This window comes from Penicillium canescens (assembly GCF_028828765.1).
Source record: "Penicillium canescens strain IBT 15451 chromosome Unknown utg000002l_segment0_segment0, whole genome shotgun sequence".
NCBI classification, from domain to species: Eukaryota; Fungi; Ascomycota; class Eurotiomycetes; order Eurotiales; family Aspergillaceae; genus Penicillium; species Penicillium canescens.
Genome location: NW_026703964.1, coordinates 4,631,730 through 4,653,007, shown reverse-complemented (window position 1 = coordinate 4,653,007; position 21,278 = coordinate 4,631,730). Strand labels below are relative to the sequence as shown.

At 47.7% G+C, this 21,278-nt stretch overlaps 12 protein-coding genes across 12 annotated transcripts; 4 read left to right on the top strand and 8 right to left on the bottom strand.

Annotated features, from left to right (window-relative positions):
- Positions 1-237: 237 nt before the first annotated feature.
- N7446_002988 (uncharacterized protein) lies at positions 238-1,152 on the top strand (the record flags this gene model as incomplete). Its single annotated transcript, XM_058511737.1, has 3 exons — positions 238-259; positions 348-427; positions 481-1,152. The coding sequence occupies 3 exons, from the start codon at positions 238-240 to the stop codon at positions 1,150-1,152; spliced, it is 774 nt and encodes a 257-aa protein (XP_058377273.1).
- A 127-nt stretch (positions 1,153-1,279) lies between these two features.
- N7446_002987 (AA9 family lytic polysaccharide monooxygenase) lies at positions 1,280-2,092 on the bottom strand (the record flags this gene model as incomplete). The annotated part of the gene is made up of 2 exons (XM_058511736.1): positions 1,280-1,931; positions 1,992-2,092. 2 exons carry the CDS (start codon positions 2,090-2,092, stop codon positions 1,280-1,282), a joined length of 753 nt encoding a protein of 250 aa, XP_058377272.1.
- Positions 2,093-3,304: 1,212 nt separating this feature from the next.
- On the bottom strand, positions 3,305-3,681 carry N7446_002986 (uncharacterized protein; the record flags this gene model as incomplete). Its single annotated transcript, XM_058511735.1, has 2 exons — positions 3,305-3,352; positions 3,403-3,681. The coding sequence occupies 2 exons, from the start codon at positions 3,679-3,681 to the stop codon at positions 3,305-3,307; spliced, it is 327 nt and encodes a 108-aa protein (XP_058377271.1).
- A 659-nt stretch (positions 3,682-4,340) lies between these two features.
- On the bottom strand, positions 4,341-5,120 carry N7446_002985 (uncharacterized protein; the record flags this gene model as incomplete). The annotated part of the gene is made up of 1 exon (XM_058511734.1): positions 4,341-5,120. One exon carries the CDS (start codon positions 5,118-5,120, stop codon positions 4,341-4,343), a length of 780 nt encoding a protein of 259 aa, XP_058377270.1.
- An 855-nt stretch (positions 5,121-5,975) lies between these two features.
- N7446_002984 (60S ribosomal protein eL38) lies at positions 5,976-6,396 on the bottom strand (the record flags this gene model as incomplete). The annotated part of the gene is made up of 3 exons (XM_058511733.1): positions 5,976-6,014; positions 6,136-6,263; positions 6,333-6,396. The coding sequence occupies 3 exons, from the start codon at positions 6,394-6,396 to the stop codon at positions 5,976-5,978; spliced, it is 231 nt and encodes a 76-aa protein (XP_058377269.1).
- A 113-nt stretch (positions 6,397-6,509) lies between these two features.
- Positions 6,510-7,009, bottom strand: N7446_002983 (uncharacterized protein; the record flags this gene model as incomplete). Its single annotated transcript, XM_058511732.1, has 2 exons — positions 6,510-6,891; positions 6,942-7,009. The coding sequence occupies 2 exons, from the start codon at positions 7,007-7,009 to the stop codon at positions 6,510-6,512; spliced, it is 450 nt and encodes a 149-aa protein (XP_058377268.1).
- Positions 7,010-7,376: 367 nt separating this feature from the next.
- Positions 7,377-7,861, top strand: N7446_002982 (Ish1 domain-containing protein; the record flags this gene model as incomplete). The annotated part of the gene is made up of 5 exons (XM_058511731.1): positions 7,377-7,412; positions 7,471-7,483; positions 7,533-7,616; positions 7,665-7,711; positions 7,763-7,861. The coding sequence occupies 5 exons, from the start codon at positions 7,377-7,379 to the stop codon at positions 7,859-7,861; spliced, it is 279 nt and encodes a 92-aa protein (XP_058377267.1).
- Positions 7,862-8,473: 612 nt separating this feature from the next.
- N7446_002981 (putative nuclear transport factor 2 domain protein) lies at positions 8,474-9,240 on the bottom strand (the record flags this gene model as incomplete). The annotated part of the gene is made up of 2 exons (XM_058511730.1): positions 8,474-8,910; positions 8,979-9,240. 2 exons carry the CDS (start codon positions 9,238-9,240, stop codon positions 8,474-8,476), a joined length of 699 nt encoding a protein of 232 aa, XP_058377266.1.
- Positions 9,241-9,510: 270 nt separating this feature from the next.
- N7446_002980 (methionine--tRNA ligase MSM1) lies at positions 9,511-11,302 on the top strand (the record flags this gene model as incomplete). Its single annotated transcript, XM_058511729.1, has 7 exons — positions 9,511-9,603; positions 9,653-9,724; positions 9,775-9,861; positions 9,909-10,040; positions 10,088-10,455; positions 10,507-10,984; positions 11,033-11,302. The coding sequence occupies 7 exons, from the start codon at positions 9,511-9,513 to the stop codon at positions 11,300-11,302; spliced, it is 1,500 nt and encodes a 499-aa protein (XP_058377265.1).
- A 519-nt stretch (positions 11,303-11,821) lies between these two features.
- Positions 11,822-13,132, top strand: N7446_002979 (putative L-serine dehydratase; the record flags this gene model as incomplete). The annotated part of the gene is made up of 1 exon (XM_058511728.1): positions 11,822-13,132. One exon carries the CDS (start codon positions 11,822-11,824, stop codon positions 13,130-13,132), a length of 1,311 nt encoding a protein of 436 aa, XP_058377264.1.
- A 180-nt stretch (positions 13,133-13,312) lies between these two features.
- On the bottom strand, positions 13,313-14,597 carry ramB (bifunctional protein farnesyltransferase/protein geranylgeranyltransferase). Its single transcript, XM_058511727.1, has 3 exons — positions 14,297-14,597; positions 14,125-14,229; positions 13,313-14,077 (listed from the first exon to the last, which is right to left on the bottom strand). Exons 1-3 carry the CDS (start codon positions 14,524-14,526, stop codon positions 13,396-13,398), a joined length of 1,017 nt encoding a protein of 338 aa, XP_058377263.1. The 5' UTR covers positions 14,527-14,597; the 3' UTR covers positions 13,313-13,395.
- Positions 14,598-17,903: 3,306 nt separating this feature from the next.
- On the bottom strand, positions 17,904-20,793 carry N7446_002977 (uncharacterized protein; the record flags this gene model as incomplete). The annotated part of the gene is made up of 7 exons (XM_058511726.1): positions 17,904-17,954; positions 18,015-18,531; positions 18,593-18,889; positions 18,944-19,075; positions 19,145-20,378; positions 20,443-20,495; positions 20,552-20,793. The coding sequence occupies 7 exons, from the start codon at positions 20,791-20,793 to the stop codon at positions 17,904-17,906; spliced, it is 2,526 nt and encodes an 841-aa protein (XP_058377262.1).
- Between the last annotated feature and the right edge of the window lie 485 nt (positions 20,794-21,278).

The window sequence follows — 21,278 nt, the reverse complement described above, 5'->3', positions numbered from 1 at the left end:
TCTTCATCCCAGTGTTCGTAATATTCATATTCACGAAATTATATAGATCAACCTGGGCCGCAGCTCGTTGGTTCCGCCAAGCCCCACATTGGAAAGAATCAATCCCACCAACTTCCGATCTCATATATCCCGTCGAGCCAGATAGACATCAGATCAAGTCTCTAGGGTGAAGCATACATCAAGGGTAGAGTTCTGTCAGTCGGATGACGCTAGAGACACCATCCAAACATCCGCAAAATGCTCCTCAATGCCAACATCGGTACAGTTTCCTCCACCTATATCCATTTTTATACCCACGCAGAATACAGCTTAAGACCCATATACTAATTACATCCAATCCTAAATAGCCCTCTCATCTTCAAAAGCCCTGCTAGTCCCGTACTCATCATGGCACGTACCGCAGTACCACGAATGGATGAAAGACCCAGTAAGTAACTCTACAAACCAACCAAAATGTCAAACATACTAACCAAGCTGTAGGAAATCCAAGAAGCAACAGCCTCAGAGCCCCTAACCCTAGAAGAAGAATACAACATGCAACTCAGCTGGCGAACAGACGCAGATAAACTAACCTTTATCGTCTGCCGACCAACAGAGGAAGAGCCCAGCCAACACCAACTCCAACGAGAAAGTGATGGCCCACCAAACATGGTGGGCGACATAAACCTCTTCCTACGCATTGATGATGGCGAACAGGGCGACTCGCCGCCAAAAATACTGGGAGAGATCGAGCTCATGATCGCCGAAAAGAACAACCGGCGCCGTGGGTTTGGGCGCGCCGCGTTACTTATGTTTATGCGGTATATTGTTCAGTATCAGGGGGCTATTTTGGAAGAGTTTGTTGGTGGGGGTGGGGTTGATGTTGAGACTGTAAGGAAATTGAGGACTGGGGTTGAGGTTGAGGCGAATGAGACGGAGACTGCGACGGCTTCGACGTTGGAGTTTGATTATTTGAGTGTTAAGATTGGGAAGGATAATGTACGAAGTTTGGCGTTGTTTGAGGGCTTGGATTTTGTGAAGTCGTCTGAGCCGAACTTTTTTAATGAGGTGGAACTGAGGAGGAGCGATTTGAGCCTTGGTAGTATTGATGCTACTCTTAGGAAGGCTGGTGTTAGAGGATTTGTTGCTTTGTCTTATGAGCGTACGTACTGAGTAGGTGGGTTTTTGGATAGTGTTGGGTATGTAACTAGCTTTCGGATATACTAATAGAACTATAAATTCACAATGACAGCCTGTAACGACAGATACCTAACATCGTCCCCTCGTACTCTGTATCCGCTCAAGCAGAGTACAAAGCCGGACCAGGAATAACATACGCACTCAGCGTTTGATAAATACTAATCAAAATCCCGGGATCGGTCTCGGTATACAGCGCCTCACCAAGTGTACCAGCAGGCACATCACTGCCTCCACCAGTAACCTGCAGATTGATACACTGCGGATAATTCTGCGCCCCATCCAACTGCCCCGCCGAATGGAGCGCAATAATCTCATGCCGCATAACATAGTTACCAGAAGCAATAGTCGAAGGAATAGTCACAGTCCACCGATTCCCAGCCGCAATAAGCTCATCGGTAGCCCAAGTGCCCGGCACAGCGGAATTATCCACAAGACCCCTCTCGGCAATCTTGAAGAATTTCAGTGTGGTCTTGTCGACCGTGCTGCAATCATTGTTCGTACATGCTGCCAGGTAGGTGATCACAGGCCCATGGTGCGAATCTGGCCAGGTCGTCCATTGGAGTTCGATGTCTGAGCCTGCGGTTACTGGTGCGCTGATGGCGGCGTTTACACCGCTTCGGTGGCAGATTATGTTTGGGTCCTGGTATTCTGTTGGGGCTTCGAAGCCCAAATCTGTCGCCTTGGTAGTCCAGCCGACGCTGTGTGGAGGGAAGGTCATGTAAGGATATTTATCGACTATATAGCCGGTGTAGCTGGGAGTAGAGTTAGATTTTCATATAGAGAGGAGATGTAGGACATGAAGGTGGGCATACTTTTGGCCGTTGGCAAGAATGCTGGAGATATATCCATGGCTTGCCACGAGGGAGGCCGATGCCAAGAGTGTTAAAATAACAGATAGCTTTGAGAGCGCCATTTTTGTCCAGGCTTGCTTGATGAAGATCAAAGTCGATGTTTTATCTCAGTAGCATCTATCGAAGTTGATCTTGGTGCTATTTATACCTTTGGCGCTTTCCCGTCTTGTTGAATGGATTGATCCGAGCATCCCTTTTCTAAAGTAGCTCCGCTTTAGTATAGGAATAGCCTCAAAACAAGACAGCCTACGCTGAGTTGCGGTATACAGTGAAAGCAACTGTCTCTAGTTGGTGGGAAATAAGTTATTTCAAGATAGAAGAAGTCTTGACCTTACCAATTGGACCGTTTTCTGGGGTCCCTGTATTTGATCTAGCTGGATTAACGTATAGTAAAAGGATCACGGGTTTACGCCACTTCATTTGCCTAGGAGCACACTCTGGCCAAAGTCTTGGAGGGAAAGTCCCTACACATAAAAGTATCGACATATAGTCATAGGCCATAAGCCCTTTCACACTCCCGTCTTTATATGGGTGAAAAAAGGTGAGAAAAGAGAGGCCAAAGTAGGGCGAAGACAATATATGAAACGGTATACTCGCTTCGAGGCACTTTCGTGCAGGGACTGTCTACTAGTTCAGGGCATTATGTACATCTTTATAACCCCTGTTATATTTCCATCTATCAACGATTAGGTATCACCAAAGAGTTCGGTTTATTTCAGGCTATATATCGCAGGCCGATCGCTACGAGAGACGGAAGTTTGACCGTCACCTATATTGGAATTCTAATTTTACCGAAGTACAGGAGATAGCCTACAAGGCTGACTCTGCAGCCAAGAGTGGCAGTATACGTGACGATCCGGGGTTAGCGGGCCGATAGCAATACGAAACATTATATAACCTTTTGTCACACTACTGAAGTCCTAGGGTAAGACCTTATGCCAAGGCAAGATGCCAAGTAATAAGGAGGAGGGTAGATGTCAGAAGTAGAGGAGTCTACAAGCCCGTGGCTGGAATAGTAATGATCTACGTTTATAAGAGTATGTGGAAATACGGAATAGTTTCAAAGAAAAATAGTGATATTATTGATTAACTACTTTGAAAAAGCAGTATATGCGAACTACTCGTTCGATGGGTGGTTTTTTATTCTTTTGTGATTGTTAGTTAACTAAAGATCCTCAATAGCCTCGATAAGACTAGAATCTAGCAAACAGCGAGATGTCTCGGCACAGTGCAAGGACAGAGAAAGAAGCGACCAGCCATGCTTATTGCATAGATTAGGCCGCTGGGGACCTCCAGAATGGTGCAAATTCCGTCGACACAGGCTGTACAGTTTTCCATAATGGCCTCGGTTAACGCATCAGTTGAGACATACCTGGCTTCCTGGAGGCTCAATCGCCTTTTGTTGAGCATTGCTCAGAGCTTCGAGTGCCGCTGTATGGCTGGGGTATTTTTTGATCTTCTTTACCTCACGGATGATCCAGTCCTGAACGAATGTGTTAGTGGCGTGGTTAGTCCTTCGCAGGGCATTCAGATCATGCAGTTGTTTGTGGGTTAACCTACCAGATTTGTCTTCAACATTCCGAAGAATCATGTCCACAAGCTCTAGGGGGAGTTCGCCAATATTGCCAAGGGCCTTTGCTGGTGGAGCCATTTTTGGTGTTAATGATTTGGTACGATATGTGACCGGGTGTTGTTCCAAAAGGCAATAAGAGTAAAGATGAGTTGGTGATGGTTTATTCCGCGGATGTAGGCGTTTATATAATTCTGACCGAGGCACATAGATAGTGTTTACCGACCTCTGGAAAGTGAACAATGAACACAATGAGAATAAAGGATTAAAGACGCGAAAAGAAACAAAGGATAGAAAGAACGCATTATGAAATATTGAAGAGGTATTTGGATGTGACTGAGTACACATTATGGAGGTCTAGAATAACCTCTAATATAGTTCTTCGATATCAGAAACGGAAAAAAAAAGATCCAAGGGCGTGACAGGAAACAAAGAGCTCAAAGACAGAGCCATTGCAGACTCATAACTGCATTCCTTGGTCAAGTGTCTCAGGGCAGCCTATCTTGATCACGGATAGCAATGAAGCCTGAAGTTATATACGCGAGATTTGATACTTACTACAAGGCCTAATAATAAACTCAACGCTACATTTGAAATGGACTGGACTGTCATAACAAACCATTTGTTGTATTGTTTCTTACAGATATCTATCAAATCCAAAGAAATCTATCTAGCGATCCTAAGGGGATCTATCTATTCTAATAAAAGGACCAAAAACCCAAGAGCATCATAGTAGCCTTCTAACCGTGGTAAAAGCCCTGGTGCAGTTCTATCACAATACCACCCTGGTCCAACATGTTCTGAAGAGCAGGGGTCATAAACTGAAGAATGGCTCCCTTCACATTGTCGGTCAATTTCGACTCAATGGTCATCTTGAAAGTAGTGGGGTCCATGGTGTTCTGCAAGTACTGAAAGAGAGCAGTAAAAGTGCCAGCGTCCTTGAAAGCAGCAGCCAATCCGAGATTAGACAGAGTCCAACGGGACCCAGGGTGGGGTTTACAAAAGAGGAACTCTCTAGCGTGAGCAGGGAATTCAGATGTCACAAACTGCCGAAGGATCTTAGTCGCTCTGGCCTCAATAGCCGCGGCAAAGAACGACCAACCCTTCTCATTGTGGCACATCATCGGAAACTCCGGAAGACATCCAAGGATCCCGCTGAAGCATTCAAGACAGTCGTCTTTGATGATGCCAGTAAAAAGGTCGGGTTCCTCGCCTGGTTCACCCCCTACATACTCAGGTTCAGACTGTCCGAGAGCATCTGTGGCGTCGTCGAGATCAGCATAGCACCTCAGGGAGTTGGTCTCCACGAGTACGTGCCGCTTCCTTTCGTCAGTCATGTAACCGTCCTGGATAAGTTTACCGTTAGCCTGGTTTGTCTTCATCAGCGAATACAATCCACACATACCTGCATGAGTGAGTCTAGGAGTATCCATGACCACATGGTCCAGGATCTGCCAGAGTAGCTCGTTTGGAAGTCTGCCGAGATCCCCGAGGTGGCTGAGGCTTTTCCCGGAATCCATATTGTCAATGTCTCTGTCGTGAAGTGCAATTGGTTATTAGGTAGTCAGAAGAGTAGATGGGTTTGTGCGGGGATAATGATGGAGATTTTTGAAAGCAGGTCTGCATGGTCCTTCTATAGCGGAGGTGAGACCTGTCAAAAGGGCTGTTTTTCTGCAGGAATAAAGATGACAAGGAAGGGATGGAGTTCTTTGTCTTCGAACAATGGCCTTGTGTTGACACTAAAGTACAGTCGACAAAGGACCTTCAAGGTGGTCAAGGACGATTGAAACATACAAGACATTTCTGACGGATAGACATGGGAATTCTCCGAGATCAGATTGAACGAAGCATAGGACTGCAATCAGTGCCAGCCGGAAAAGATCGAAGCGGTAGAAGAGCATTGCCAGTAGTAGCGTTTGCGAATCTGACGAGAGAATTGTTGTTTTCCTTACTAGTGCAAAGATAGATATTGTGTCAAACTACCATCTACTTGTTGCGTTGCGCAAACATCCAGAGTTGGAAGTCTTCCAAAATTAGAATAATGGATTAGGAAGTCTCGACTGATAACGAGAAACCCGGTAATGATATTTCAACTGTTTTTTTCATTGATGTGTAGGGACTGGAAGCTCCGACAAAAGCATTCCTCGAGTGCGCCCAGAAAATGCGAGTCGTCTAGCCGGTGAAGAACTGCAGCCGGTTTTGAAAGACGCAAAGAAACCCCCGGCGCGAAAATCATGCTCCACGCCACAAGTGACCCCCGTGTCGGCTCGCAGAAGGACCACGTCCATGCCATGTATCCTTCCAACAGTTGGTCTTGCATGCATCAACCAATCGCGCCGCACTCCGATCCTCCATTCATTCCATGGTCACCCAATTTAGTTGGCCTTCTTGGTGCCCTTGGAGACGTCGACGACCTTGAGGGCTATATAGTAACTGTCAGCATAGGTTCCATGCTGACCCAAAACCAATCCTTCAAAAATGTGGAGCCGAATTCCTCCACAGCTCAGGCGGCGGGATGATGCGATCGTAACGTACCAGGGGCAAGCTCTGCTTGAGCTTGTCGGCCTTGTCGGAGTCCTTCAGGACAAGGGTGTAGAGGTTCTTCTGGCAGCGAACCTTGAACTTGGTCTGCTGGGACTTGCGGTTCTTCTTGATGCGCGCAGCTAAACATGGAACAGTCAGCATCGATCTTCACCAGCTTCCCCGGCTCTCTCCAGAACTCCATCACGTACAGGAGGCATCCTTGCGGCGGCAGATCTCAATGAACTGCTTGATATCGGAAACTTCGGCAGGCATGATGACGGTTGGTGTATGGTTGCAAGGTACAAAAGAGGAAGCTCACTGTCGACCTAGACTCCACGGTGAATTGTGCGGATCACTTTAGGGTTTTGTGCGGAGAAAGCCCTAGCTTAGTCATGTAATGGTGCCTCAGGTGCAGATATGGCGGTGGCGAGTGGAGTGGCTGAAAGGGTAGGTGTGGCTGGAAGCATCGAAGAGTGGAGAGGCATATGATGGATTGTCCCGGCGTCTGGGACCTCGGGGATTTGATATGGGGCGAAGGAATAGTCAGACATGGCTCTTCCAATGTGGACTGGTTGAAATCGTCGATCTGTATACCCCGGCCATCTCCGTGGAGTCTGACTACCCAACCGTGAGTGATACAGTGGCCGCGAGCCTTGGATGGGCGTGTTCGCTTCAATGTCTGAGCCCTCAATGTCCACGCAGTGAGCTGGAGTCAACGGTTTGCTTGTGACTTGCAGGCGGACTCGGTAGCGTTTCCAAAAGGAGACCCTGTAACATGTCAATTTCTGCCATTGCGCTGCATTGGAGTCCATCTATACCCTTGTATAATGGCACTTCCCACCGCGACAATGAAGGTGACAGAGGTCAGGAAAATCACAGCTTCCATTTCGTCGATCATGACCGTCCCGATGACATGGTTCAATGATAGACTGAGGATGTATATATAAAGAACGTAGGGACAGGATGGGAGGAGAAGCGTAGGTAACTGAAGCAAGTTCGGAGTCCATTTTGGTTACTTCTATGTACATGGAGTTGATGGTGGAAGGTGCAGTATAGCAGTTCGCGATAGGCAGCAACGGGTGGCGTGGGTGGCGGTGCACCCCCATCTACATCTGCTACCGGATACTTTCTGCTGCATCGTGTCCTTTCAAGAGCTTAAATATCCTTGATTTCATTTTCCGATACTTGGGAGTTTGAAATCCACTTGATAAACTCTTTGCGAGCACCAAAAGTTCATTACATCATTCTTCAAGATGCCGACCCCCTTGGATCGAGCATTGAACTCTAAGGTACGACCAACAATTATACATGTATCCTTCAAATTACTTGACCGCTGATATTATATAGAATCTATTACTTGGTAAATAACCTAAAGCAGGTCACTCGGTCTAATCTAATTGATCAAACAGGCTTTGCAGGAATGGTAACTGCAGTGGCAGCCATTTCCATCTGGGGCGGTGATGTTCTCCCCGCGCAAGCTGATCCCACCGGAGGTATACACAAATTGACATGGATAGCAAACAGTAGCTAACAGTGACTAGATCCGGAGAACTGGACACTTGATGAAATAACAAGATGGCTGCGTGCGGTATGTTGATCTGGTACACTGATTTTGAATTTTGCTGACCCTGCCCATCAGAGAGGACTCCTACCGAATGAGCAAGCCACGCGCGAGGAGCTGCTGGAAAGAGTCAAGGCAAATCTGCGCATACCGCGCAAGTCGGCGGCTGGACCCTGATTTTCATGATTATGAGAATGAGTTTACTTTTACTTCTACCTAGGTATATCAGATCCTGATCACATTAGTTAAAGTGACTAGGCTGTCTTTTATACTATCATTCGGGCTTTCCACAATCGGCTTTCTCACTTCAGATTCATCGGAACCTGTTATAGTACAACAGGGGCCATATGTATATAGTGCTACTAATAAGTATCAGATAGTCTCTACACGAAAGCCTCAAAGCGAGTATACCGTTTCATGCATTGTGTTCGCCCCACTTTGGTCTCTCTTTTTCGTCTCTCTTTTGCCGATTTGCGAGTGCCTCGGGTTCATCATATAGATTGTATAAAGGCGGAGATCTGAAAGGACTTATGGCATATGATTGTAATATCCAATTTCGATTCATCCCTTTCACGTCATCTCCTGGGGTTTTCACAACACATCCTGGAGTTTTCATGTCAAATCTTGGGGTTTTCACGACATATCCTTCAGATTTCGTCTGTAAATGGTGGTGTCGCTCAGATTTTGTTCGCTTCGGTGGTAGACGTAAAGCATGACGGACGCATTGTCCCCGTTGATTTAGGGCTTTTCGTTCTTGTTGTTCATTAAATGGATACCGTATACAGTTGCTCATACAACAAGGCGGAAATTCTGGCTTTGAATGAGCCACTCTTTGCGACCCCGGGCCTTATCCGAGGATGGGTTCGGCACCAAAACAAAGGTCTCGCTAAATCCACGCTGAGGTTTATCTGGATCCTCTCCATAGCGCACATAGCCACTGACGAGAACGAGAATCGACATGTCTTTCACACCCATCTCCGACTGAGGCTTTGGACCGGCTGGTGTGGTGGTGGGGTATGCGGGATTGATGATTTGACAGTCATAGGATTGCACTTCATACACAGCGGCGGGCATTTGGTGGACAAAGATTTCTTGCACGGCGGCGCCGTCAGCGACAGGGTTGCCATTGAACAGGACTGGTGAGGGTGCCGGGGCGTAGTAGGAGCTGATGGATTCGCGATTTGAATTTATGGCTGGGTAGAAGGACTGGACAAACTCGGTCGCGGCTAAAATCAGGTAAAATGTTAGTTCATATCTCAGCATCGAACAGGTCGCAACTAAAGATCTGGTTTACCTTCGGTCGATACCTTGGTCAACGTATCTTCGCTTGGGGCCATCGTGATAGGTTTGTCGGATTCGTGAAATAGGGTGTATATGTGACAAATGAAGGGACAAATGATCCAAAATAGGTATTTAGTGTGGTGAAAGCAAATGCGTGGGATGTTTGCGCCGTCGCGAAAGAAGAACAGAAAAAAAGGCCGCAACTGCGGAGAAGCTTGGACCACCCGAGATCGCCGGAATAACATGCAACACTCATCTTTTCCTTCACCACTCATCAATGGCTGCCACAAGGACGCCGCTCCGCTCGTTACTGAGAGCGCCTCGGCTATTAAGCTCGAGACGCGTGTGGACCTGCACACCCTGCAGGCATGGATGGGCAACTCCCCGGCGTGGAGTTGCGACTGCGCAAAGGTCCAACAAGCCTTACTATGTGACGACTCCGATCTTCTATGTCAACGCTGGTGAGTTACGCAGTTTACATATCCAGCTTTATTTTCTAATGCTATATGCTCGTTCTAGCTCCCCATGTTGGTCACTTGTATACGATGGTAATCGCGGATATTATGAAACGGTGGCAGGTCTTACTTGGGAATGAAGATGCTCAACTATTGACTGGAACCGATGAGCATGGAATGAAGGTACTGCAATTTCGTACATGGGGCCGGATTACTGTGTTGACACCACTAGATTCAACAAGCCGCCACTCAAGCAGGCATGGATACACAGGCGTTTTGCGACATGAACTGCCGAACCTTCGAGGTATGATCTCTTGACTCATAATCCAGCACATTTCTGACATGATGTTATAGGATCTGGCTAAGGCTGCGAACCTCGACAACGACCATTTTATCCGCACCACTGACGCGGCACATCGAGATGCTGTTCAATATTTTTGGGTAGGCGATTACGATCTCGATAGATGGCGCATGCTGATCAAGAATAGGAAATGCTGCAACATCGGGGATACATCTATACTTCCAAGCATGAAGGATGGTATTCTGTCAGCGATGAGACGTTCTATCCCCAAACACAAGTGCAGAACTCCCTAGATCCAACAACCGGGAGGAAGCGAATGGTAGGCGCTCCCCTGACCCGTCCAGGTGCAAATACTCACCTTCTTAGGTTTCAATTGAGACGGGCAAGGAAGTAGAATGGTCCTCAGAAACCAACTATCACTTCCGTCTATCGGCTTTCAAGGATCGTCTGCTTGAGTTGTACAAAAGAGAAGATCCATTCATCACACCTTCGACATACACACCTGCCGTGGTAAACGCCGTTTCCTCGGGATTGCAGGATCTCTCCATTTCTAGACCCGTGGAACGTTTGACATGGGGTATCCCAGTTCCCGGTGACGATACGCAGACGATCTACGTGTGGCTGGATGCGCTCGTCAACTATCTGACCAAAGCCGGGTATCCGTTCCCGCCTGGCCAAGAAGACAAGTCTGTATGGCCTGCAGATTTGCACGTAGTTGGAAAAGATATCGTTCGGTAGGTTTGCGAGTTTGCCCGACAGACTTATCTAGAGCTAACATCCGGTAGATTCCACTGCGTCTATTGGCCTGCATTCCTTATGGCGCTTGATCTTCCCCTGCCTCGGAACGTACTAGTGCACGGACATTGGACGATGAATCGCGAGAAGATGTCCAAGTCCACTGGCAATGTCGTGAACCCGTTTTTCGCCATTGAACGGTTCGGAGTTGATGGCATGCGCTTTTTCCTAGCTTATCGGGGCAGTCTAGCGGATGATGCGGATTTCGACAACTCTTTCATCATTCGGGATTACAAGAAATTACTCCAGGGTGGTATCGGAAACCTTGCGCAGCGCACAATTGGCTGTGCGCGTGGCAATTTGCGCTCGCATATTATCGACGCGGCATTGGGCAAGCTTCCAGCTGCAACTCCTGACGATCTGGAACACCAGACGCTCCTGCAACAGACGCCTACCAAGGTAGCAGGACATATGGAGAAGCTCAACCCACGAGCCGCGTTACAGGAAACTATGATCATCATTGAGCAGGTATGAGGGACTATCCCCGCACGCTATCGGAGTATTAACTTGTTCCAGACCAACAAATACTTCCATGCGGCGGAGCCGTGGAAAAGCCCCAACCCCCAACGAGTGCTCTACAACGTGGCCGAATCGCTTCGAATCGCAGGCATTCTATTGCAACCGTTTATGCCCGGCAAGTCTCATGACCTTCTAGAACTGCTCCGTGTAGACACCTCGGACCCCTTGAAGCGGGCATTCGCGGCCACGGCGTACGGTTCGGACGCAGATTACGGTGAGGGCATTAAGAAGGGTATTCTGTTCCCTCCACTGCTCACTGAGGAGTAACTCTTGACTTTCGATTTGATAAGAATAATGTACTCGGGGCCAATGGGGTGCGACCGAACAGTCCGTCTGAATAAGGATTTACATCATCTCCGCCGATGTGCGCCAGCGTCCAAGGTGGTTTCCCGGGTCCTCCACTGGGCCTAAGCTGAGTTGCTAGGTTTGACTCCAAAACGAATCGATATGTCACGTCTGATCCACAGTGATTGGCCTTGTCGGGAAACTTCCATCATGGCGGGCGAGTCCTATCTCCCGGGAAAGTTGTTTTCCGCCGGGAAACTCTACCCTGCGGATAGGTGTATATCAAAACATGTTTGAATATTTGTATACTAGGGTTTGGTGTTTGGTATTCTCTTTTCTCTCATCAGAGTTTTATCTTTCTATTTTGGACATCCTTTGTGTAACATATTGAGGCATCCTCTATTTTGGGAAACATTTGTCTTTATAGTTCATATCTTTCCAGTCTGCCCTGAGCAAGACCACACCGCACCCCTTTCTCTTCCATTTGTTCAACACATCAAAATGGGGAGCATCGACCTGGCCGCCTGCAGTCAACAGCAGACCTTCAAAACGCCATGGATCGAGACACCACTGGTCGAGTCCGCCTGCCTTTCCCGGGCAGCTGGATGTAGGATCTTCCTGAAGCTGGAGAATGTCCAGCCCAGTGGCTCTTTCAAGTCCCGTGCCATGGGCAACCAGATCCTTTCCCACCTCCGCAACCCATCAAACGTGGGCCGCAAAGTCCACTTCTACGCCTCGTCCGGAGGAAACGCCGGACTGGCCGCCGTCTGCGCAGCCAACAGCCTGGGCTACCCATGCACAGTGGTAGTCCCCATGGCCACCAAGCCTCTGATGCTGGACAAGATCCGAGCAGCAGGAGCAGCAGACGTCATCCGACATGGTGAGACCTTCTCCGAAGCAGGAGAATACATGCGGGAAACCATCATGAAGAACAACAGCGGCGAGGACGAAGGCATTGTCAAGATTGCCCTGCACCCCTTCGACAACCAGCCCATCTGGGAAGGAAACGGCACAATCATCGACGAACTCGAGACCCAACTTCCCCCAGCAACAACCCCAGAAGACACAAAAGCCTACAGTGACCGCGCCATCCCCCTAGACGCAATCCTATGCAGCGTCGGCGGCGGCGGCCTCATCAATGGTATGATCATGGGCATCGAAAAGCGCCGTCGCCAGAAGCAAAACACCTCCGCCTCCGCAAACCCCATCCACTTCCTCGCCATCGAAACGGCCGGTACCGATTCCCTGGCTACGGCGGTTGCTCAGAACGCCCTCGTCTCCCTCCCCAAGATCACATCCCAAGCTACCTCCCTCGGCGCCATCCGCGTCTCAGAAAAGACCTTCCAATACGCCGTCTCTCCACCCCCAGGTGTTAAAGTTCACAGCACCGTTCTCTCAGACGCAGATGCCGCCCGTGGTGTCCTCCGCCTAGCCAACGACGAACGACTCCTCGTCGAGCTTGCATGTGGAGTCTGCATTGAGGCTGCTATCGGCGATGCTGCCGCTGCAGTTTCTGCCTCTGGCGCTGCCGGTGCTCAGAGCATCAAGAAGCGGAAGCGCGGCTCAGATGAGACGGCTGTCTCTTATCGTGATGAGGGATACGGTGATGACCGGTCCTCATCGACGGATATTGAGACTGATCTTGAGGGAGAGGCTGAGGTTGCTGGTAACAAGCTTAACTCGAAGCTTAAGCAGCTTGTTCCTGGTCTCAATGAGCGCAGTCGGGTTGTTATCATTGTGTGTGGTGGTAGCAATGTCACTATTGACATGGCCAGTGAGTGGCGTAAGATGTTGGATGAGGGATGGGCTTGATATGTTTATTTTCTTACTTTGATACCTTATTTGTCATTGGCGTTTCATTTGCGATCTATGAATTATGTTTATGTTTCTCTTTCATTCTTCATCTTTGGGACTTCTTTCTTGGCTATCATTTAGATAGAGGCTTACACTTTCCTGCGTCCTTCATACATTACACAGCGGTCGTCATATAAAAGAAGGTTTAATAAATGCAATCAATGTTACAAATGCTCCTATCCAAACATGACTTAGGCGATAAGTAAACAACCACACCCACCCTACCTAACAGCAACCTCAGCCTCAGCAACTCCCAACTTCCGAATCCGATAATCCCAATAATTCCCCCGAATAGGATCAAACTCCTCCTTAAGCCTCGTCAACATCCCAACCGCCAACCCCTCCCTCCCGTCCGCGTAAACATCAGCCAACCACTCAAGAGCATGAGTACTCTTAACACCCCCATCCCCAACAAACCTACCAGCAAATTCTTCCCACTCACCAAGCCCCCGTCCAGCAGCTCTCAAAACACCCCGTGCATACCACCACGCACTCCGGTTCTCCGGCGCGCGCAAAATAGCCTCCTGCGCAAACTCAAGCTCACTATCCACAAGATCCTCATCAACAACAGGTAATCGGCCCTTCTCGCCGGGCGCAGTGGTCATGTCGCCTGCGTTTATCATGCCTGCGTCTGGGCGCCTGGTATCGCGCGGCCCAAAGCGGAGCATGTAGCGGTGGTTCCAGGCGGAGTTGTTGCGCACGTCTGCTTTTAGCAGGGCTTCTACGTCTTGCAGTTCGCGGGGTTCGTCCCATTGCTTGAAGTGGCGGACTAGCCAGTGGCGGTAAGTCCATACGTGGTAGTTTTTGGAGTCTTGGGCGAACATTTCCATTAGGAAGTCTGCTTCTTTTGGTGGGAGGGTTGGGAAGTGCTCTCGCGATGACAGGAGGACCTGGCGGTGGTGCCTGTATATGTGAGTTTGGGTTCTTGTTTCTGGGCGGGTTGAACATACCAGATTTGGTAGTTTTTGAGGTATTTCAATGAAATGTCATTTAGCCATTCCAGTTCATTGTTTAGATCTTTGTTCAGATCGAAGAGTATCTTTGCTCGGTAGATCCTGTGTGGGATATTAGATATCACGGAACCCCGGAAATGAATGGTTGCGCATCAACATGTCCACTTACCATACGGTATAATGCGCCGGATTCATCGAGATTATATCCTCGGTCAATTTCAAAGCCCGCTCAGACATCTCGTTGGCAGCCATCACGGCTCGTAGATACGAGGTTGCCTCAAGGTACTCGGGCGGGTAGGCAATCGTTGCCAGCGGCATAGCACCAGAGCTGGAGCCATCATCCAGCTCGATTGGGGTGACATCAGCCCATTCGGGATCAGCGGAATAGGTTCCCTCCATTCTGTATGTCGAAATGAAGAAATTGGAGAATTCAGGGTCGAGAGTTAATCGCCGCGGATGCGGGATGCAGGAGACGAATGCTCCCGGGTGATTCGAAATTGATTTTAGTGCGTCGAGCCTGCCCTAGCGAGATATATTGTCTGATCCTGATCAAACACACTTTAATGTAGAAAGGACTGTTGAGTGAAAGACCACAGTGTGAGAGATGCGGATATAAAACGTTGAATGAGGTGGAGGTGGGGCATGATGCCTCAGGCGTGACTAACAAAGAAACTACATATACGAACAATACAACGCCACTCTTTTCTCGTACTATTGTTCCATCACTGGGATTATGGTATATATTATACAATTGATACTACCACCATCGCTTTTCTCAGCTATTTCTTCTCCACTTAGTGGTAAAGCACGATAGCTGGGTCTATTTCATTAAAGCATTGCCATTGGGGTTTAAATCAATTAACTTACACTTCGTCTGCCTGCCATATACCATCTTTAAGCAGGATTTTCACGGTAAGCTCATATAACAGGGGTCATAAACATAGGGCCTTACTAAAAGGACCCCCATTCTGACCATTTGGACCCTACCTACATTCACTAAACCTGATTAGGTCTCATGCAGTAATTGTATTTCCAATGCATTAAACGGTAAAAATGCATCAATTTCTTGGCAATGCTAATGCCCCCGGGAATTGGCGGTTATAGATCTAAGGTACTTCTATTTACTCTGCATACCCCTAGGAAAATTAAGTCACTACTAGAGACTAAATCAATTTTGACGTATTTCCTATTTGGGAAAATAGCCGATACTTCTCAAGGCGACTAGACTAGGCATCCTCACCCTAGGATGCCGATGAAGCTATTCCTAAGCCATAAGATGTCGCCGGCGAGGCAGGAATTGCTGTAGGCAATGCCTAGGCTGTATTCTACGCTCCCTAGTATGCCGGCGAATCTATTCTCAATGCCTACGATGTAGGACTACTCGCCGGCGACGTCGGGGGCTTAATTTTACTAAGGGGCTGCATAGTAATAGAAGTACCTCAGATCCATGACCGCCAATTCTCGGGGGCATTAGCATTGCCAAGAAATTGATGCATTTTTACCGTTTAATGCATTGGAAATACAATTACTGCATGAGACCTAATCAGGTTTAGTGAATGTAGGTAGGGTCCAAATGGTCAGAATGGGGGTCCTTTTAGTAAGGCCCTAAATATATATGTATAGAGTACTATAAAGTTTTAGATAACGTTACTCTACGAGAAAGCCTCCCCGGGTATAAAAGCCTGTCCTTCATCATTTTTGACTTACCTTCTCCCACATTCGCCTTCCTTGCCGGCCCTGCGCCTCCAAGACTTTATCAAAGTCTGTGCCTGGATGGCCATAAAAGTCATCACACTGCAGACTTGTTCTACTACACCTACCGCTTTGGCACTTCCTCTTGCCCCAGTCATTCCAATGATTTGGATGATATACTAAAGCTTTTGTTCAATTCCAGTGTGGATTCCCAGACTGTGGACAGTCTTACACACAGAAGTGTCAGCTTGCGATCCATGTCAAAACCCATGATCCAGAGCCAATCCGGTTCAAGTGCGAATTTCCAGGCTGTGGACGGTCTTACATACAGAAGAAGGGTCTCACTACGCTTCTGAGACGCACGACCAAGAGCAGTACCAATTCCACTGTGAATTTCCAGACTGTGGACGGTCTTTTACAAGGCCTCTACTCGATAGTTGAACGATAATCTAACCCCAACCAGGTGGGCAGGTATTGAGTGGAAGAGCAAAAAGGGCGTTGGAACTACCAGTAATATAACTATTGTAATGAAGACCAATCACCAGTCCCGACATGGATGAGCATAATCACGATATTCTATAGAAATAAACTCGATAAGATAACCACGACATGTATAAATATAATCACAATACAGGAATCGTCACAACAAGATACTTGGCTTATTGTCTCTTTCTCTTCTTAGACTGATTCCTTCTTCCCGCTGCATCCGATAGAGCCTGACCTGTGACAGCTAGAACACGCTTGATCTGGCCGATTTAGTTGGCCCTTTGAACCCATTCAGCAGTTAGATCACCATACGGGGAATCCCCGTTGCTCAATCCTATCATCACCTTAGGGCACAGTTGATAAAATCCATCCCTTTCCCTATCAAGATAGAATATCTCGAGATCCGTCATCGCGTTAAAGCAACGGAGGAATTTCCGGTTTGCTTCTTGCGTTGTGAAAAGGCTGTCATGGCCAGTAAACACAATTGTGACGCCCTTTACTGTCAATTCTGATAGCGCGGCTTTCACTGATCGGATATATGAGTTTCCCTCTGTTGGGATAGCGTTTGATGATGTTATCATCGTGAGAAACCGTGAACTCCCCTGTATTGGACCGTGATGATCGATCCACTTTGCCTCCAGTTCAGCTAGGGAAAGTTCCAGTCGTGAAGTCGTTTGATCGTGATTGCCAGATGACGCCCGGACAATAAAGAGTGTCATCGGCCCTGGTAGTGGGGTGCTATTCGCAAGCATAGCTAGTCTCATGACGAAGCTTTCCAGGTTCTTATTCGCACCGAGAAGTGCCGGGTCAATTGGGATTCCTGAATCATCTTCTGATACAGGAAGATCGCCCCACTCTTAGTTATGGGTTTTGAGATGCCTAGTGAGAGCACCCTCCTTTGTGTAAGACCGTCCACAATTAGGAATTCACAGTGAAATCGTATGTACTCTGGATTATGGGTCTTGAGATGTGTAGTGAGAGCAGATTTCACTCCGTCCAGCGCAACAACAAGCAGTTCACTTCCTATCTCTGTCTCGAGTTGAACAAGCAATGTGCAGCCGAAGGTACAACAAAAGCTTTAGTATATCATCCAAATCATTGGAATGACTGGGGCAAGAGGAAGTGCCAAAGCGGTAGGTGTAGTAGAACAAGTCTGCAGTGTGATGACTTTTATGGCCATCCAGGCACAGACTTTGATAAAGTCTTGGAGGCGCAGGGCCGGCAAGGAAGGCGAATGTGGGAGAAGGTAAGTCAAAAATGATGAAGGACAGGCTTTTATACCCGGGGATGGGGTGAGACCTAGAAGATGCGTATCAGCAGACGCTTCGTTCAGCGCAAGCTTAGAGGGCCAATCGATAGGAGACGGTGAATATAGGAGAAGGTAAGTGGAAAAAAAAAAAATCAAAAGCTTTTATAGTTAGGAGAAGAAAAAGAACTGTGTAAAATAGAGCAAAAAAGAGAGCAAAAAGAGAGCAAAAAAGAGAGCAAAAAGAGAGCAAAAAAGAGAGCAAAAAAGAGAGCAAAAAAAAAGGGTAACTTCTTCTTGTTCTACTTCTTCAATATTCTCAATTTTAACTAGAATTATGACATATATTATATTATTGGTAGTTCCAACGTCGTTTTTGCTCTTCCACCCAATACTTGCCCACCTAGTTAGGGTTAGAACATCGTTTAGATATTGAATAAAGGCTTTCTTGGGTGCAACTTACTTTTTCTGCATCTGCTAGCCACGTTCCGGCTTTGTCTCCATGCACTCGTTGTACACGGGTGATCAGCTCCTCCAGCGACCACCCTCGCAATGGAGTCAGTTCATTCGGGTCGGTCTCCAAATTTGAAAAGACATATTCGAAGTCTTCATTGAGTGGTAATATGAGTCGATATGGGACGGCCGCGGATCCGACGCTGAGCATTGTGCCGCCGGGGTTGACGATGCCGAAATTCCAGGCTTGTCGGCCATTGTGAGTGGCTTGGTACGGGCGTATAAGCGACTGGCCCTCGTATTCGTTCATTAGGTCGAGGGCTGCGGTTGAGTCCATCTCGTTCAAGGAGCCTGTGCTCACGAGTAGATCGAGGATAGTCGGCACGACTGACATGGAAGTTGCATTTGCTGTTATCTGAAGCTTGGGTAATAGAGGGTGTCGGAACAGGAGTGGGATGCGGAAGTTGCTGATATGTCCATTCTCGTAGGTTCCTGATACTGGGGCATCTTCGTTGAATGCCTGGCCACTGCTCGGTGTTAGATCATGACTCTGAGATCCATTAGTAGAGGTATATTAGAGCAACTTACTGGTCTCCCACAAAGACGACTAGTGTCTCGTTTGCAATTTCAAACTCATCAAGGACCTTCATCATATCCCCGAGCCAGGTGTCCACGTATCGGACAGCGTTCAAATATTGATTCGTGTCTTCATGTTTCGCCATGAGACCCCCGGCAGCAAAATATTGCTCGACTGCATAATCCTTGGGTGTGCCCCACGGGTGATGAGTTGTGCTTGTAAAATGTGACAGAAAAAGGCGTTCATTGTTTCTGATTGTATTGTTGACCACATCTCGCAGGTATGGATATATCTCATACTCAGGATACCTGGTTGACGTTAGCATATAAACAACATAAGAACAATTGAGGGCGGAGATGTACCCGAAGTAATTGATCTCCTCCATTCCCGGATGGAAGTGTTTGGCGTCATCTTCCTCAATTTGCTCACGATATATTGATTTGTGGAAGCCCATCTTTTCATTGAGCTTATCTTGGTCATCATACAGTCCTGTTCTGACGACGAGAAGGATTATCACGGTTAACGATCTATTCAACGTCATGAATATAAAGCAATCAACTCACATAGACTGCAAGAACACAGAAGTCCAGTTGCGATCCTGTATAGACTCGAGCCCGCCGTGTGATCTCTGAAAGCTTGGGTCATTTTTTGTCGAATTCTCCTTGAGTTGATTGAACAAGTCAAAAAGCTGCATGATGCACGGCTGATAGTTCTTTGCTTTAACCTCATCCATAAAGTCCACTGGCAGTGGCCCCATGCCACAGTAATTCATTACTGCACTCTTAAATGACAAAGTACTGCCAGTTAGAATACCATCAATGTTGATACCGCCCATTCCGGGTGCTGCTGTATTTTCCCATTCAGCAGCTTGAGGTCGAGAGCTGTTTTGGGACTTCATAAACCCGCCAGATTCACCTGTCAATTTCTCTGCGATTGGTGTGAGGTTTGACAGCTTTTCATTGGCTCTCTGGAGTACTTTAGGGTCACGGGTGTTATAAGAAGACAGAATCTCTTCGTGCAAGTGTGAGCCGGCTCTGAGAGGAAAGATGTCTTTGCGAGCACTCTCCATCAACACAAGAACAACATGGGTGATCGGGACCTTGTGGTCTTTAAGAGCCCGAGTCAAAGGCTCAAGTATTTCCTGGTCGAGATTCGTGATTCGCAAAGGATCATCCATGGGGCTATAAAAGCTGGGAGTAGTCGTTCCGAGAGTGTCATTTTCTCCCGTCTGCTTGACAGACATTCGCTCGTCCCACCGCTCAAATCCTGTTGGCAAATGACCAGAAGACCATGCAGGCGGAGCTCTTGATTCTGACTTGGAATCTGACGTGCCTGGAGCCCAGACTTTGAAGTGGCCTTCTCCAACTAGGGCTGCGAGTGGAAATGGATGTTCTCCAGTTTGTTGCCCCTGCTTAGGATGTGCACGCAGCTCTTGGAAAAAGGTAAATGGAATTGCGCCAGACATGTGGTTGTAAGGTACCTGTGGCCGAGTCAGACGCAGAGTTGCGACTGTGATCGCAGCCATGATAGTCCAGAGTCGAATGGGGCTTGAAGCTGAAGCCTTCCTTGGGGAACTGGGCAGAAGACCCTCTGCGTCTGCGGTCTCGATCGATGGACTGCTAAATAACGCAGAGAACCAGTGATTCATCACAAAATATACTCCATTCTTGAGTAGCCATGAGAGGGTCAGAAGAAGACTCGCAGCCCCCATAAATGACCTCAATCCAGAGAGAAGCAGTCCAACTCCTTCGGGGTCGCTCCCTGCCGCTTTCGCTGCGTCCCAACGGATTTCGTTGCCTAAAAATTATGAGGACATGCGTTTGCTAAGAATGCATAGAATGACGGAGTGTGTAGGACGAACCAGTTACTAAATAAAAGCCAATTTGAGATGCGCAGAGGATATAACTCAAGAATCTGCAGCCCGCCATTAGGATTTTAACTCTCTATTTTCAAATGGGATCATAACTTACGTGGTGCCCACTGTCACGGCAGTGCCCAGGATAGACTTCAAGCCGGTACATTTAAACAGCAGAAGCCAAGCATTCACACACAACAGCGTTTCAAGGATGAAGAATGTCGGAAAGTAAATAACAAAATGGGCTCGTGGGATAGAAGATGCATGCTGAAGCAGATGTAGGCCCTTGGACAGCGTTACACTCACTGTTAGGAGCGAGAAAAGCAGGCGTATGGATGATTGGCGTGTGATGATCATGATGATAGATCAAAAAAGATCAGGGCCATGACTCTAGGAGTTTTCGGACTCTGGACTTGATCTAGAAAGAATTGAGAGAGTGGAAGGAATCAATACGTCTTTTGTCTACAGATTCTAACTTATACCGTCACAGATGAGGTGGACTTGAGTGTTCAACCGAAAGCGGCTCGATTGTGTATATAAGGTTTGTAGGGGTTATAATAAACACCCCTGCCCCGGATTCCCCTTTTGAAAGAATGAGGATTGGAAGGAAAAACGGAAACAGGAAAGGACCCTTTGAACCAAGCCAAGCCTAGCCTGTCTCTTGTTTCAGTTTCTTTGAGAGTGGTTTCTCTCAGAATGTTTACTTAATTATCTTACCAATTCGGCCCTGACCATCTCGTAATTTTTCTTAATTATGTACAATATTATAGTGAAGCTGAAAACGCAAATAAGGTAGCGTGACCACCTGCTGGATTGGGACGGTAGGTCCGCATTCCTAAGCC

What these genes read in the sequence shown, in the direction of transcription:
- ramB (XM_058511727.1), bottom strand. Translation starts at nt 14,526, where the DNA reads ATGGAGGGAACCTATTCCGCTGATCCCGAATGGGCTGATGTCACCCCA. An exon ending in CCGGCGCATTATACCGTATG is followed by an intron (nt 14,230 to 14,296) that starts GTAAGTGGACAT and finishes TATCCCACACAG; the next exon opens with GATCTACCGAGCAAAGATAC. An exon ending in CTCAAAAACTACCAAATCTG is followed by an intron (nt 14,078 to 14,124) that starts GTATGTTCAACC and finishes TCACATATACAG; the next exon opens with GCACCACCGCCAGGTCCTCC.